At 57.1% G+C, this 14770-nt stretch overlaps 1 protein-coding gene across 6 annotated transcripts; it reads right to left on the reverse strand.

Annotated features, from left to right (window-relative positions):
- Nucleotides 1–125: 125 nt before the first annotated feature.
- Rgs14 (regulator of G protein signaling 14) lies at nucleotides 126–13245 on the reverse strand. 6 transcript variants are annotated; one of them, XM_055595833.1, is made up of 15 exons: nucleotides 13022–13242; nucleotides 6408–6429; nucleotides 6054–6232; nucleotides 5651–5743; nucleotides 5427–5570; nucleotides 4955–5098; nucleotides 4735–4846; nucleotides 4406–4518; nucleotides 3551–3754; nucleotides 1944–2020; nucleotides 1600–1726; nucleotides 1429–1510; nucleotides 1278–1327; nucleotides 1081–1195; nucleotides 126–846 (listed from the first exon to the last, which is right to left on the reverse strand). In XM_055595833.1, the coding sequence occupies exons 1-15, from the start codon at nucleotides 13064–13066 to the stop codon at nucleotides 707–709; spliced, it is 1647 nt and encodes a 548-aa protein (XP_055451808.1). In that variant the 5' UTR covers nucleotides 13067–13242; the 3' UTR covers nucleotides 126–706. The 6 variants fall into 6 exon arrangements, with proteins under 6 accessions (XP_055451808.1, XP_055451807.1, XP_055451806.1 ...); XM_055595832.1 differs by having other exon boundaries at nucleotides 1600–1738; XM_055595831.1 differs by having other exon boundaries at nucleotides 1600–1738; nucleotides 4735–5098; nucleotides 5475–5570; nucleotides 13022–13243.
- Between the last annotated feature and the right edge of the window lie 1525 nt (nucleotides 13246–14770).

Genomic DNA, 14770 nt, shown 5'->3' on the forward strand with positions numbered 1-14770 from the left:
AGAGAGATTCTGAAAGCAGGACGTCCTATGCTGAGGTCCCCAAGACCTTCCTGGCCTGGCCTTGGTGACAGAGGCAGTGGGGTGGCGGGCCCACACAGGGCAGAATGGCACACAAGAAACACACCTCATGGCTGAATAACAGTAATTATTATTATAACAATATCATACATCCAGGACAAGCCCAGCTGCCCAAGCCAACCATAAAATCCGTATGTACAGTAGAGTCCACGTGGATGGAGGGTTGCCCACCAGCACGCCGGGGCCTTACTTATATCAACTCTTTAAGGAGGGGCCAGCCCCTCCCCGCCCCCTGCTAAAGCCTAGAACAAGTGGAGGAGGCCGGTACTGCCAAAGGCCCTTTCCTGGTCAGTATGCTTATGCCAAGGAGCTAGGCCCACCTGCCCCTCATGGCCTAGTGTGAGGAATAGGTGGGTAACCCCACGAGGGAACAGGTAGCCAGCCTGGGAGTGTGGCTTCTCTGAGTTCCCCTTCCACCCTTCCTGGCTCCCTCTGTGGGCCTGCCCATAGCAGAAAGGGGCCAAGGACACGCATGGCACAGACAGGGCAGGACGTGCAGAGCGGACCCGTGGCATGCTTGGTCCGCCCAGGCACCATGCAGCCAGCCTGGACTGTTACACAGGTGTCAGAGGACTGGCAGGCAGTGGAGTCTGAAGGGCCCTCCCCGGGCTGTGTAGGTGAGTCAAGTCTATGGCGGAGCCTCCTGAGAGCCTGGTCTTTGGGAAGGGAGCTGCAGAAATTCTGGAAGTACCAGGTCCTCTTTCCGAAGAAGTCCCCTCTGGTCGTGGGCCCCACTGCTCTGCACTCGGTTCAGCAGCTCCACCAGACCTGGGGGCAGCCACAGAGTCAGCGGCCCACATGGTCAGAGCCATGTCTAATGCTTCAACCTTATGCCACCTGCTATGACCAGAGCCCCTTGACCCCAGACTGTCAGTGTAGTCTAGCTCCAACGGCCTTTAGCCCCAGCCTCAGCTCAGGCCTCTCTGATGCCACCCTCCACGATCCTCAACCCACTTCCCTCATCCCTCTAATCCCAGAGGCCCCATTAACCCCACAGTGCACCTTCTATGTCACAGGTCTGCCGGTTCCCAGCAGAACTGCTGGCGTCTTCCACCAGCAAACTGGGGGGCAATGGAGGAAGATGAGCGTTCTTGTTCTGGGTCCTAGGGAGGCATCCCTGCAAGAAAGTGGGGTTAGGGCACAACTAGGAAGGGAGAAGCAGAGACTGGAACCCCTCCCCCCTCCAGGCTTTCAGCTACCTGGCTGCTGCGACAGGGGGATAGGCTGCTGGCTTCACTCATCTTCGCACCTATGATGGAGGGCACCGGTGTGGGGTTTGGCCCTCCTCTCAGAAGCCCGTCCTTCTGTGCACCCTGGGAAATCAGGTCCCAAGGGCTAAACATTACTTACCGGGAAGAGTGTCCAAAACCAGTGTCTGTGAGGCCACTGAGCTCACCAGCTTCTCCAAATCCAGCGGCTGCTTCTCCCCCGGCTGCAGAAAGAGGTTAACAGCCACGGGCTTGACCACAAAGCCTCCCCTGCTGGTCTGGCCCTCCCTTGACCTACAGCTCCGTCACTCACCCTGTGCAGGGCCACCTGATCCAGGCTCAGGCCATGCTTTGCTAGGATGGGCTGCAGCGCCTCCTGCAGGCGCTTGGTGGGCTTAGCCGAGATCCTCACCACGCGCTCCAGCTCAGTTAACTCCAGCCTGCACAGGAGGCTAGAGCTGGAGAGTGATGAAGACCCGGGTCCCTTTCCCAAAATAAGCCCAGAGGGGACAAAGCTGATCCGGAGGGGGGAACAGTTTGGGGTGGGGCGTTAGCCTAGGGGGCAGAGCTCCTGGCCCAAGATAAGATTTGAGATTTGGGGACCAGTAGACAGGATGTGGCTTGAAGCCAAATTAAGCTTTGGAGGAGGGAACTCACTGGAAGGTGATCCTGTTTTCCAGCCGCACTTCCTGGTCCGCCAGCACGGTGCAATCCTGATCCAGGACCAAGGCTTTCTGCAGATGCCGGGCAGGGTCTAAGAATCCCCTCCCTCTACCCCAAACCATCCCTAGGGATACCTGGAAACTACCTTCCTCTCCTCCGGGCGGCTTCTAGTGCTACCATGAAGATCAAAAGGGCTAGCCCACAGGTAGCCGAAGGCTGGAAAGGCGCTGGGGTAAGGGCCAGCGGCGTCTGAGCTAAACTTGGGTAAGATCATGACTAAGGGATCTTAAGAGCAGAAGATGCCTTGGGCATGGTGGTGCGCTCCTTTATTCCCAGCACTTGGGAGGCAGATACTGATGGAGTTCAAGGCCAGCCTGGGCTCCACAGTAAGTTCCAGGCCAGCCGGGGCTACACAATAAGACTCCAAAGGAAAAGAAAAGAGTGAAAGATGCTTGGGAGTGCTAGGGGAAGCCTGGAAGAAAACTCTGTTTGGGGAAATGGGGTGGGAGGTGGGCATGCAGCTTGGGCCCTGGTTTCCTGAATACCTGCCTTTCTTTCGGGCGTGGGAAACTCAAGCAGACTATCTGGATTCCCTTCCCCTCAGCACTGCCTTTCTTAGCCATTTGAACCTTGTCTCTTGCCCACTAATGCCTAGGTCAGCCTCCGGCCCCAAGCACTGCTATGTGTGTGTGTCCAGAAAGAGGAAAAGCTTTCGGTACAGTCCCAACACACAGTAGGTGTGCAGAGAAGACTAAGGTCTGTACCAGCATAAGCTCTGAATGGGGAGGGTTGATGGGGGCACCTCTCCCAGACAGCAGGGTGTGCTGTGCCATGGGGACAGGTGGGTGTGGGTGGTGAAGTTATAGTTAGCAGGCAAGAAAGCCCATCTGGGCTGTTGGCAGCTGTGCTGGCGGCCTAAGAAAGTGGGCAGCGCTCCTATCATTACTGGCCCCCAGGCCCCCAACATGTCCTGGCAAACGCCTCCTTCCCTCCCTGAAATGCCCTGTCCCTGCGGTTCTTCCATACAAGCTCTGCTCTGTGCTCTTTAGCCGCTCTTTCTTTCAGGAAGCCCCTGACCAGACAGGACTGCCTTCTCTGGAAGAGACTCGCTCTGGAGGCTTGATTCCTAATCACCTCCAGCCTGGACCCAGCAGACACAAAACCTCAGTTCCAGTTCTCTTCACACACCTTGGCTACCTCTGGGGCCTAGAAGAAGGCCTGTCACTCCCCCTGGGAGGCAGCACTGCTCCCCTTGAACCCCCTTACAGGGTGGCTTCAAAATGAGTTTCCTCGTTTGCATTTTAAGGAATGGTCAGGGATTAGGTTCATTGAATACTTCTGATGGCAGAGGTGAGGGAATCCCCCAGTGGCATCAGACACATGGCAGAGGGAGGGGATTCCCCAGTGGCACTGGACACATGGCAGAGGGAGGGGATTCCCCAGGGGCACTGGACACATGGCAGAGGGAGGGGATTCCCCAGGGGCACCGGATACTTCCGGTGGCAGAGGGGAAGGAGTACCCAATGGTAACTTCAGAGGACAGGGCTAGACCTGGTCATGATCAGAAAGGAGGAAAGAGTTGGGACTGGTCATGCTCACACCTGCTCATTGCCCACCAGGTAGACCTTAACGTCAGGCAGAGAAAGGCCTCTCTTCTCGCAGATGCCTGCCAGCATGTCACGGATGGTGAGGCCGGGTCGAGCCTGGGCCAAGGAGGCTGTGCCATCCGGCAGGTACACACAGCAGTACTTCCCCGGCCGGCTCTCGCTTTCCCCCTCTCCGCTTCCAAGGCTCCTTCGGTGACTCTGGTTGTGGGCAAGAGCAGGCAGAGGCTGTGTGTACACAGGTGAGGGCGTGCAGACAGGCACACGGCACACAGGGTCCCTGTAACCTCTGGGACACACACTTGTACACTTGGAGGCCGACAGAGATGTGTCTTGCTCCAGGAGCACTCAAACATGTAGACACTCAGCCAAGCATGGTGGTCCATGCCTTTGGAGGCAGAGGCATGAACACCTCTGATTTCAAAGCCAGCCTGCTCTACAGAGTGAGTTCAGGACAGTCAGGGCTACACAGAGAAACCCTATCTCAAAAAAAAAAAAAAAAAAAAAATTAAAGCAAAAACAAAACAACAAAAAAACAACCCCAAACAAACAAACAAAATGCGGACACTCACAGGTAGCTCCACTGCCTAGCCACACACACACACACACACACACACACACGCGCGCGCGCGCGCGGCGTACACTGAGGCGCCTGCAGGAGCACACATCTGCCCGCTGAGGATGCACGGTGACACATTCAGAGACCGCCATATTTAGCATGAAAAGAAAGGAGGGTGAGGCGATGGCTGTGGAGCAGGCTAGGGCCAGAGGGGTCGCCATTCACTGGGAACCCAAGAGGAGAAGTGGCCGCGGTCCTAACCTGCGAGGCACCTTGTTTCCTCCGCCACTCACCTCGGATTTGCTGCTCACAAAGGCCAGGAAGCCCAGGTCCAGACTGGCGGAAGAATTCAGGGACCCCTGAGACTCCCTCCGCAGCGCTGGGTTCGCGGCCCCACCCGTCATCTCTAAGGAAAAGTCAGCAATGGGGGGTTCTCGCCTTCTCACCATCCCCCTGGGCGCTGTGCAGCCCTCCCAAGCTCCGGGGGGTAGCACGGGCGCAGCCTCCCGGAGAAACCTACATTTGGGGGTAGGGTTTGCCTTATTGCAGAGTGTGGGGCCCGTAAGAAGGGGGAGTTGCGCAGACGGCAGCAAACCTCCGGGTGGGCCGCGCCGGGTCTCACCTCTACGGAAGGACTTGCGGAGAGGGCGGCCGCAGGCGCCCTCAGGAGGCGGCAGCTGCCCCAGCTCCTCCACGCCCAGCGGCAGGGACTTCCCGGGCTTCAGCTTCGGCTTCTGGGGACGCAGGGCGGACCGTGGCGCGCGGCGGGGCCCAGCCCGCAGGGCGTCTGGGGAAGAGCCTCCCGGCCCGGCCGCCCTCCTGCCCCTCACCTCCGTACTCACCTTCCTCGCCGCGGCGGGGCTCCCCAGGCGCGGGCAGCCGGGCTCCCGCAGGGGGCGCCCCTCGGCCTCGGCCAGCAGGCATTCTTGGTACAGCGGGGACTTGACGAAGCGCGCATAGCTGTCGAACTTCATCAGGTTGAAGATCTGCGGAGATTGGCGCCGGGAGGGGACAGCGGAGGGCATCCAGCTGGCCCTCGCCAGCCCAAGTAGGGGAGTCCCAAGCCCTGCGTCCTCCCTTCTGTCCTTTACCCGGAGCCTGAGACCCGCCCCTCTCTTGACGCGGTCCCAGCCTGACCTCCAAGGCCTCCTCTGCTCTCACCCTCTAACTTTGTTTGGCCCTGACCTGGCGTTTGGCTCTGGTTCTGCGTTCAAATTTGCTCCTGCCCCCTCGGACTCCACCCCTGAATCTGGTCCTGTCGGGCATTCCCTTGGTCTCCCTTCTCAGCTTGGCGTTGGCTCTTGGCCCCCTCACCTGAAGCTGCTGTGCCCTGAACATGTCGGGCCGGGGCTGGGCCAATACCTCCTCGCTGAGCCAGGCCTGTCGGTCGATGTTCACCGGGCTCAGCGCCTGGCTGGACAGGAACTCATGGTAGATGTTGTGGGCCTCCTGAGCTAGCTGGGGGTGAGGGCCAGGGAAAGGTCAGGGGGCATACCCAGGCCCCACACCCCGCCCCCCTGTCCCTTCTTTCTCTCCACCTGCTTGGTGTCACTGGCTGGAATCTGCTGGAAGCGCTCACAGGCTTTCCAGAAAGTTACGTTCTCTGCGCTGAATTCCTTCTTCAGGAACTCCTGGCGTGAGGAGAAGGGAAGGAAGGCTTTCAGACACAGGCTGAATCACATGTTCCAGCACTGGGACAGACACAGCCGAGGGACCAGACAGACAGACAGATGGTACAAGTCTGGGGTAGCAGGAAAAAATGAGAAACAGGGACGAGGACAAGGAGAAGGAAGAGTTCCCAGCTTTGTGGTGAGGGAAAGGATGCCAAAGACGGGCTAGATGAGGGACATGGAGAGCGGCCAGCCTGAAGCCCTGTCTGCTCCGGGTCCAGCCTCTGCAGTGGCACCCGCCCTTCCCCAGTGCGGCCCACCCGAGGCTTACTGTGAAGTACGCCAGGCCCAGCGGGTCCTGCAGCAGCCGCTCAAAGGACAGAGCCCAGCTGGCCACGGGCTGCTCCTCGGTGGAGAAGGGGCTGCTGGGGCCGCTGGGGAGGCTGTGAATGCTGAGGGAGCTTCCTCTGCCCTCACCTTGGCCCTGGGAGCCTGCTGTGCTGGTCAGTTCTGGAGAGAGAGGGGCGAGTTGAGATGAGCCTTCTCCTGCCACAGCCCATCCCCCCTCCCACTGCGGGCAGGCATCCGCTCTCGGGTGTATTACCTGGAAGACCAGCAACCGTCCCTACTCACTTCCACGTTCCTCCCTCCCAGACATGCTTTACCCACTCAGTCTGTCACCTACCTCCATCAGAGACGGCCAGAACCTAGGAGAGACCCAAGGTAGAAGATCAGAGAAGAGCCGCTAAGCCCTACAGGAAAGTCTGAGGAGGCCCCTGTGCCAGACCTCCAGCGAGAGAGGCCACGTGTCCTCAGACGGTCACCACTGCCTGGGTTTGCTCAGACTGTGCTGGCCGCCTTGCCATCCTGTGCCAGCCACGGTGTGCTGGGACCTACTTAGGGCACCTTCTTGTGGCCCCTGGTGCCCTTCTCTGTCTCAGACCCTGAGGCCAGCTGCGCCTGGACTTCAGGCTTGCCTCTGCCGGGCACGATCTGCGGGAATTTGAGCACATTAGCTCGCTTGTTGGCTTCCATCTGTAGGTGATATCTCCTCAGGACCAAGCATTCTGTGTCTCTAACACTGGTTGGCACATGGTAAGGGCCACGCCAATCCTGTGTTTGAGGAGGGAAGGAGGTCCTCGCTGCACCTGTTCCTCTTTGGGGTGCTCACCCACCCTACCTTGGGCATGGGATGCTGTTTTTGTGGCACAGAGTGGCCAAAAGGACCCCCTCCGACATTCAGGCTCAGGAGATCTGGGATGGGGCTCAAAGCTCTCCATTTCTAGCAGGCTTCCAGGCCATTCGGGAGCTGGTCCAGCGGCCACAGCATGAGTAGCCCTGTCATTCAGGCCAGCTCCCTTCTCTTACAACGTACACTCACCTTGACTCCTCTAGGAACCTGAGCCTTTGGTGAGGCCGACACCCACCCCAGCCTTGAAGCAGTTCTTCTAGTGGTTTTTCTTGGTGCCTCTCCTACCTTCCCAGAGGCCTCCTAGGTCCCCCACAGACCCCTACCCATGCAGGGCAGACAACCCTACCCATGCAGGGAGGATGCTCCCCTTTCCCGGCTCTGTTCTGGGCCCTTTGTGCCCCCTCAACATCCAGCCCCAACCACACAGCTGGCTTCCTGCTGATATCCGTCTTTAAATGCCCCCCCCATAAGCCCATGTCTCAATCGGACACACAACCTCTGCTCCCACTGCAAAAGTTCTGAAGCAGCTTTGCTGTACCCTGTCTTCTTTCACCATCACTTAGACCCCTGGTGTCTCCAATCCCCTTTACCTGCTACATTTCCCTAGGTCCTGTCACAGAAGCTCCCACCATGGCTCTTCTGTCCATCAGCACTTCGAGCAAGCTTGGGACAGCCTCCCCTGCCTTGTTCTCTATGCTCCACCCTTGGAGTGGCTAGGTCACGTGGAAGGCATCACTGGCTTGCAGGATACTACAGGATATTATTTGGTCTCGGGGAGGGGGTGGTTTAAAGGGGCCTCCTATGTTTCAGAATTGAGAGATTCCCATTGGGTCAGTTTTTCTATCTCCTCTTTAAGAGTGATGAGCAAGGTATCATGAGCATCTTCTCAGAGTGGCAGCCTTGGCTGGTCCTGAGCAGCCAGTGACCTTCCCTGCAGGGGATTCTCACTCCTTCCAAGGAACTCTAGGGCCTATCTGATGCATCTGTGTTACTTTTGGAAGCGATGAGAAGCAAGCCTCCCCCTAAACTGCCCGAATTCAAATCTTGCGCTGTGTGTCCTGACAAGAACACTCAGCTATCTTAGTCTGTCCTCTCTAAAGACCGAGCAAGCAATGGTCCTGACATCAAGGGCCTACTTCAGTTGAGCGAGTCAAACACAGAGAAGGCGCTCAAAACACCTTGTGGTGTGTAGTTAAGTGTTCTAGAACATTACATTACAGCACTGTTGTTGTGTCGATAGCCAGGGCTGACGCAGCCGGGTGCTTGAGTTTTCACCATGCAGGAGAGCAAAGAGCACGCAAGCTCTCGAGACAAAGATTCAAATCCTCACTCTGATTTTCTCCTATTTTACAGCCTACATGGGGGTTGAGCAAGAGAGAAAGTTGGCAAGTGCCTGAGCTGGGCGTGGGGCCGGCTCCTCAGCACTGCATACCCCAACCCCTCTCTGTGTGCCCACGCTCCCCAGGTGCCCTTCATACCTTCTCTCAGCTCGGGGGTGGGGGGTGGGAGGTGGGAGAGCCCTGAGTCCCAGGGGCGGGAGACCCTTCAGATGCCTGCGGTCCCTAGGCAGCCCGCTCTTTTCTTCCCCAGCGCCTGCCTGCCCCCCACTGCTGTGTTCCTCCCCTAGCTGCTCCACAGCTGCAGCTGTGCTCCTATACCCCAGAGCCTGTGCTGCGGTCCTCCCCCTCGCCTCACCCTCTTCAAGGCTCCTCGGCTTTGTGCTGCTCTCTAACCCCAAATCAGCCTGCAGGCAGCGCTCTCCGGCCAGGAGTTCCTGACACAGCTGAAGATGCTGGAACTGGGGCCAGCCGCACTAGGACTTTGCTTGGCTCTTAGAGGTTTTATTTCTATTTTATCTTTAATTAGATGGCTGTGTCCCTGAGTAGGGCTGGCTCCCAGGTTTTCTCCAGGCCCTTCCCTCCCCACTGTTCCACCCCGGACTTAGTTCCTTGCTCGCCTCAGTAGGATTGCTGTTGCCAAGTTACAGTCAGCCCTCTACCTGCGCCTGACTAATGAGCCCCTCCAACACCATTTTCCTCCTCCTCGCCTCCACCCTCCACTCTATCAAACTTGTATTTTCCCCACACCCCTGCTTCCTGTTTGCTGTTTCCTCTGCCTGAGTACCTACTTCTGCAGGCCCCTTGTACTGCTCCTGGGTCCCTACCCATCAGCAGATGTCTTCCCCATTTCCTCCCTCTACCCTCGGCCCACCGTGCCTGGGCATCTCATCCATGCAGCCTGAAAGCAGGTCCTGTTGGGAAGGAAGTGTGTCTGAAACCCCTGCTCTGGAGGCACCCTCACTGCCATGCTCAAGCAGTCTTAAGACTAGGACGCTGGCCCAGGTGCCCCCTCCATGCCTGGGCACAGCTGTCCGTCACTGTCTGCTCTCATGCTGCCCCTGAGGCTCTTTGTTCCAGATTACTTTGCTCTATTGGCTGTTGAAAGTAGAACTGGGGCAGAGCTGGAAGAGACAGAAATCTAGAGCTGGGAAGGAGGAGGAATGGAGCCTACTTCGTGATCTGTCCTTTGAGTATCTGGAAGAACTGATTTCCCTTGCGGAGCCTGGGGGCTGCTGGGAGGCTGCACAGGGCCAGAGGGCCGTCTAGGTATAGCCAGGTGGGGTCCAGAGCCCAGCTATGACTTATGCCGCTACAAGGCAGGGGGAAGTTGGGTCCAACAGTGACCCCAGTTCTCCCCTCTGCTTGAAGAGCTATGTCGATGGAGGAAAGGGGAAGAGGGTGAGGAAGGGTGTGGCGGCCAGCGGCGCTCCAGCCCACCCCGGGCTCTGGCTCAGCTTGTCATGCCTTGTTCATAGGAAGTGGCTCTGCAGGAGCTGCTGGCACCAGGGAACACTGAAGAGGGCCACTCAAGTCTCCTGATCCAGCTGTGGTACAGGCAACCCCCTTCTCACTCCACACTCAACGTCTCCTCCCTGCAGCAGACACTACTACCCCTGTTTTACAAACAAGGAACCCGAGGCCCAGAGAAGTTAGTCGAAAAGTGGCAGAGATAATGTTAGATGCTGAGCTTGCCTGTCTGGCCTGGCACTCTCTGTGTAGCCCTGGCTGGCCTCAGATCTCCAGAGATCCATCTGCCTGTGTCTTCAGTGGTACTATTAAAGGCTTATGTCCCGGCACCCAGCCTTGCCACTTCCCTCGTAGACAGAGGAGCTTGGAGTTCCGGGGCTTGTCGCCCTTGGGCGCAGGTGGGGGAGGCCCAGGGACTCCTATCCAACTGTGCCCGTACAGGATCAGATCTCAAAGAGAGCAATCAATCGATAGATCAAAGATCACGATTTCTTTGTCCCCGATGACAACTTACTCAAACCAGGACTTGATTGCAGTATTTTCACTCACACCGCTGTGCCTTTCCAGAGGTGGGCGCCTGCACTGCGCTCACTTCACTCCTGTGGCTGTTTATTCAACCCTAGGGGCCTGGTCCCTCAGCCTGAGCCAGCGCCGTGGGGCTCTCTCCAGGACAGGGCCCTTCCATAATGTACCCTGCACTGCCATCCTTGACCCCGAATTGGGCACATAGAGACACACAGGCTTCCCGTAGCTCTCTTTGCTAGCATGACTTGGGGGACCAATTCTGAGTTTCCAGAAAGAGAAATACGGCTAACTCGAAGTCAAACCTCAGACTCGCTGGGCCATATTACTATGGGTGTTTTCCTATGTTCGATTCTCCTCAAGCCACTCCCCTCTCCCCAGGCCACGCCCCTCCAGCCTGCATGTGCATTAAGGACTATCTTCCATATTGCTAGGCATTAATGGAGAAGATGGCTTTCCTGGTCAGGCTCCTCTCAGGCCTTCTCCACGCCTCACCTACAGCTCTTCCCCAAACATGCTTACTTCAGTAATCTTCTCTCTTGTCTTTCATGCCTCACTAACTCACTGGGGTTAAACGGAGCTAACCGGGGCTGCTCACGGGACTGGGATCTGGGTCTTTTTTGTTGTTGTTTTGTTTTGTTTTTTGAGACAGGGTTTCTCTGTGTAGCCTTGGCTCTCCAGGACTTGCTTTGTAGACCAGGTTGGCCTCAAATCCACAGAGCTCTACTAGCCTCTGCCTCCCGAGTGCTGGGATCACAGGCGTGGGCCACCACGCTCGGCTAGGACCTGGGTCTTGAGTGCTTGGTGTGGGACAAGGCAGAGCAGCCCTAAGTGGATGAGCGAGTGAGCAAATGCAGTGACAGCTGGTACTGCGTGATGATTTCTCAAGAGGGGGCTAGGAGCCTCTAAGTGGCAGCTTTCATTGCAGCTGAACACCAGAAGGATGGGGCTGGTGGCTGACAGTGCCTCCTCAGGGAACGGTGGAAGATGGCGAGGAGGGGCCAGAGCTAGACAGTTCTGGGGGCTCAGGGTGTGTGACCCTTCTACTCAGCAGCATAGCAGTTTTGTTCCTCTGTGCCTCCCCTCGAGATAAGTGGACACCTTGCCCACAGACCCCTCGCCCTTCACAGCTACACTGTCATCACCTGTCTCCACACCCTGTCCCAAGCATGGCCTCCTAAAGGTGCCCATTGTCCAGCAATAGACTTCTGTGAACTATGAGCTCTCAAGGGTCAAACAGAAAATTCAGAACTGATCTAGAAAGAACAGATACAAACATATGTGACTGTGGCTGAGAGGATCTGGGCAGCTGTGGGCTTGGCAGGACGTGGGGCAGAGCTTGTACTGCCCTCTCTATTGTGAATGAATTTTGGGTAGAGAAGCTGTGGGCTGACACAGAATCGACAGGCTAGGTCTGTCTCCAGCCCTCTCAGCTGGCCTGCATGGCCTGCAGTTCTGGGTTCTGTCCCAGAAGCAGCCTGTGGTATTGCTCCTTGGCTCTGTGGCCGTGTCACATGGAGAAAAGCAAAGCAAGTGCCATGTTCCCCCAGGGTGGGAATGCATCCAGATGGGCTTTCCTTGGACTTTCTGAGTAGGGTTGGTAGTAGAGAGAGTAGGATGGTGACCAAACCAACTTTTGGAATTGGTCTCCCTTCCACCCACAAAGCATGGTGCTGGCAATAAGGGGTGCTGGACAAGAGACGGAAACTAATCTTGGGAACTGGAAGTCAGGGGTGAGAACTGGGGTGGGTCAGCTGTTTAATGAGGTGAAGGATCTTGAAGAGGGGCTGGGAATACAGGGGCTGCTGGGATAACGTTTCTGCAGCCTTCTTCAAGGCCCTTGTGTTCGTCACGCCACTTAGTCAACAGGACTTGACAAAGCAGGAAGGGATCTTCCTTGGGAAGAGACAACAGAACCAGAACCAGGTGGCTGTGGACCTGCTGGCTGTGTGTCTTGGCACTAGGCTGGGGCCTTAGGATAGGGGCTATCAGGACACTGCTTGGTCTCCCTGGAGTGGCTCGGTGACCTTGCCAAATGAACTCTGTCCCTAAGGAGAAGAGGAATGCTCAAAACTCTACAGCCAACCATTTGGTGAGTGAATGAGGAGAGCCAGAAACTCTGGGGTAGCCCCAGTCAGGGGTGAGACAGCCTGGAGAGGGTGTCAGAGGAGAGTGCCGCTGCAGCCGGGCGCCCATGCTCAACTGCGCACACCGCTCTCCTGGAAGCCGGGAGAACGGGCAGGGTTGTTCCTCCTGTCCTACCTTTACTGCCCCATCCTGGGCTGCCCAGAGAACACCAGTTCTGGCCGGGCGCCTCTAGAGCAGTGAAGTAAGGGCCCAGCAAGGGCCGATCTTAACCTTATCTTGGGCACCTAGAGCATGAGGTGAAGAGAGCAGGGCTGAGGCCCCGAGGTGCAGGGCTTGAGCAGCTGCAGGAGTGAGCTGGGAACAACGGGGACACTGGGTCCCCGTGCTACTCTGTAAGCAGCTTCAGCAGTCCCAGGAGCAGACGAGGGAGCAGCGAGTCCAGCCTGCCTGTGGGACTGGAGCCTGTGCCCTTACACTCTTTCCTGGAGTTGTACCAGACACCTAGCAGGGCACCTGGAAGGGTTCTGGTCTACAGCACCAGGTTCCACTGCTGGCAGCTGTCTGGACCCCAGCTCTCCAGCCTGCTGGCAGCACCCCAGCCCCTCCTCAGCCTTGCCCGGGTGCCTCCCGGACTCCACCCTGGGTGTGCCCAACCCATCCTTGTGGCTCTGGCTCAGAGCCCACACTCACCATGCGCCCGTTGGGGACACCCAAGTGCTTGGGCTTCCCTGGCATTCCTCCGGTGATTTCGGGTCCCCGACTCAGGGGGAGGGGGGCATCCACCACAAGGATTGTAGAAGCACCGGCCAGAGCTCTCCGGTAGCAGGCAGTGGAGAGAGCTCGCTCTGCTCCTGCGGGCCCTTACATCCTGAAACACCAGCTCACTACCTCTTTTCTCTGCCACAGGAAGTGTCTCTATAGAAACCAAACCACAGAAAGAAGCAAGGACTAAGAGAGCGAATGCCTCTTCCTACTCTCTCTGTCTCTTCTCTCTCTCTCTCTCTCTCTCTCTCTCTCTCTCTCGTGCGCGCGCATACACACACACACACACACACACACACACACATGAATACGCACACTCGCATGCTGCCAACGCACCCTTGGTTGCACCCCATGCAAGAATCAACCCAGAGGGAGCCTCCTTGTGCCCCGTGAGGAGCCAGTAGTGTTCTGTCAGTACACAGCAGGGCATGGCCACGCAGCCAGGCACCTTTGTGGCAGGTGGCCTGGCGGGAGTATTTAGACAAGACATGGGGACATGGGCAGCGGGTCCTGGGTATCTAGCCATGTGCTTTTTCCAGCACACACACCTTCTGCACTCACACCTGCTTTGTGCCAGGCTTCTGCGTGCCTGGCACCCCCTCGCCCAGGCAGTTTGCGTGTGACGACTAGTGTGTCACCTAATGGCCAGGTGAGCAAAGCGGTAAACACGCTGCATGTGTGAGCATGCACGTGGACATGCCCCGTCATGACACATAAGCTTTCCTTCACCAGGGCACCCGAGCCTTCAGACATGTACACACACACTGCATGTCTGAAGGTGGGTGTGGTGGCACATGCCTGTCACGCCAGCACTTGGGAGGTAGAGGCGGGAGAAACAGTGAGTTTGGGGTCAACTTAGCTACACGAGGCTCAGTTTATATCTGCACTATGTCTGTACCTATATCTAAACAAAACGATATATACGTGCATAGTGCCTTGGATGGGCACATCCGACAGGCCTCCGAATGGAGGCCTATGTGCAGGACACCCCAGGGACCCGGCGTGTACGCGTGGGCTGATGGGTAGGAGAGCACACTGGGAACCCAATACCAAAGAAGGGAGTTAACCCATACGCACGTAGAAAGCCCACCTTGGTGCAGAACCGGCTTAGCTCAGGCTTTGTAAGAAAAATACCATACACTGGGAGGGGCGGAGGCAGGGGGAGCTCTGTGCGTTCAAGGCTAGCCTCATCTACATAGCTCCAGACCAGCCAGGACTACATAATAAAATCCTATAGACAGACAAACAAGCAAACGGGGCTGGAGAGACGGCTCAGTGGTCCAGAGCACTGGCTGCCCTTCCAGAGGACCCAGGTTCAATTCCCTGCACCCACATGGCGCCTCACAAGTGCTTGTGCCTCCAGTTATAGAGGACCCCATGGTACCAGGCACGCAGGTGGCATGCAGACACACAGGCAGGCAAAAATAGTCACACACATAAAAATATTATGAAAGTTATTAAGAAAAACTACCATGGACTGGGTGACTTGAACAACAGCCTTTCCTTTCTCTTTTTTCTGGAGTTTGGCATGTCAAGATCAAATGCCAACGGACTTGTGGTCTGATGCACCCTGGCTTGCAGGTAACCATCTTTCTGCTGTGCCCATGTGTCAGAGAGCAGAGAGAAAGGACGCATGTTCCTCCCATCTTGTGGTTATGAGGGACACTCATCAGGCCG

The sequence above is a fragment of the Psammomys obesus genome, unplaced genomic scaffold, assembly GCF_907164565.1.
Source record: "Psammomys obesus unplaced genomic scaffold, mPsaObe1.curated_primary_1811, whole genome shotgun sequence".
Classification (NCBI taxonomy): Eukaryota; Metazoa; Chordata; class Mammalia; order Rodentia; family Muridae; genus Psammomys; species Psammomys obesus.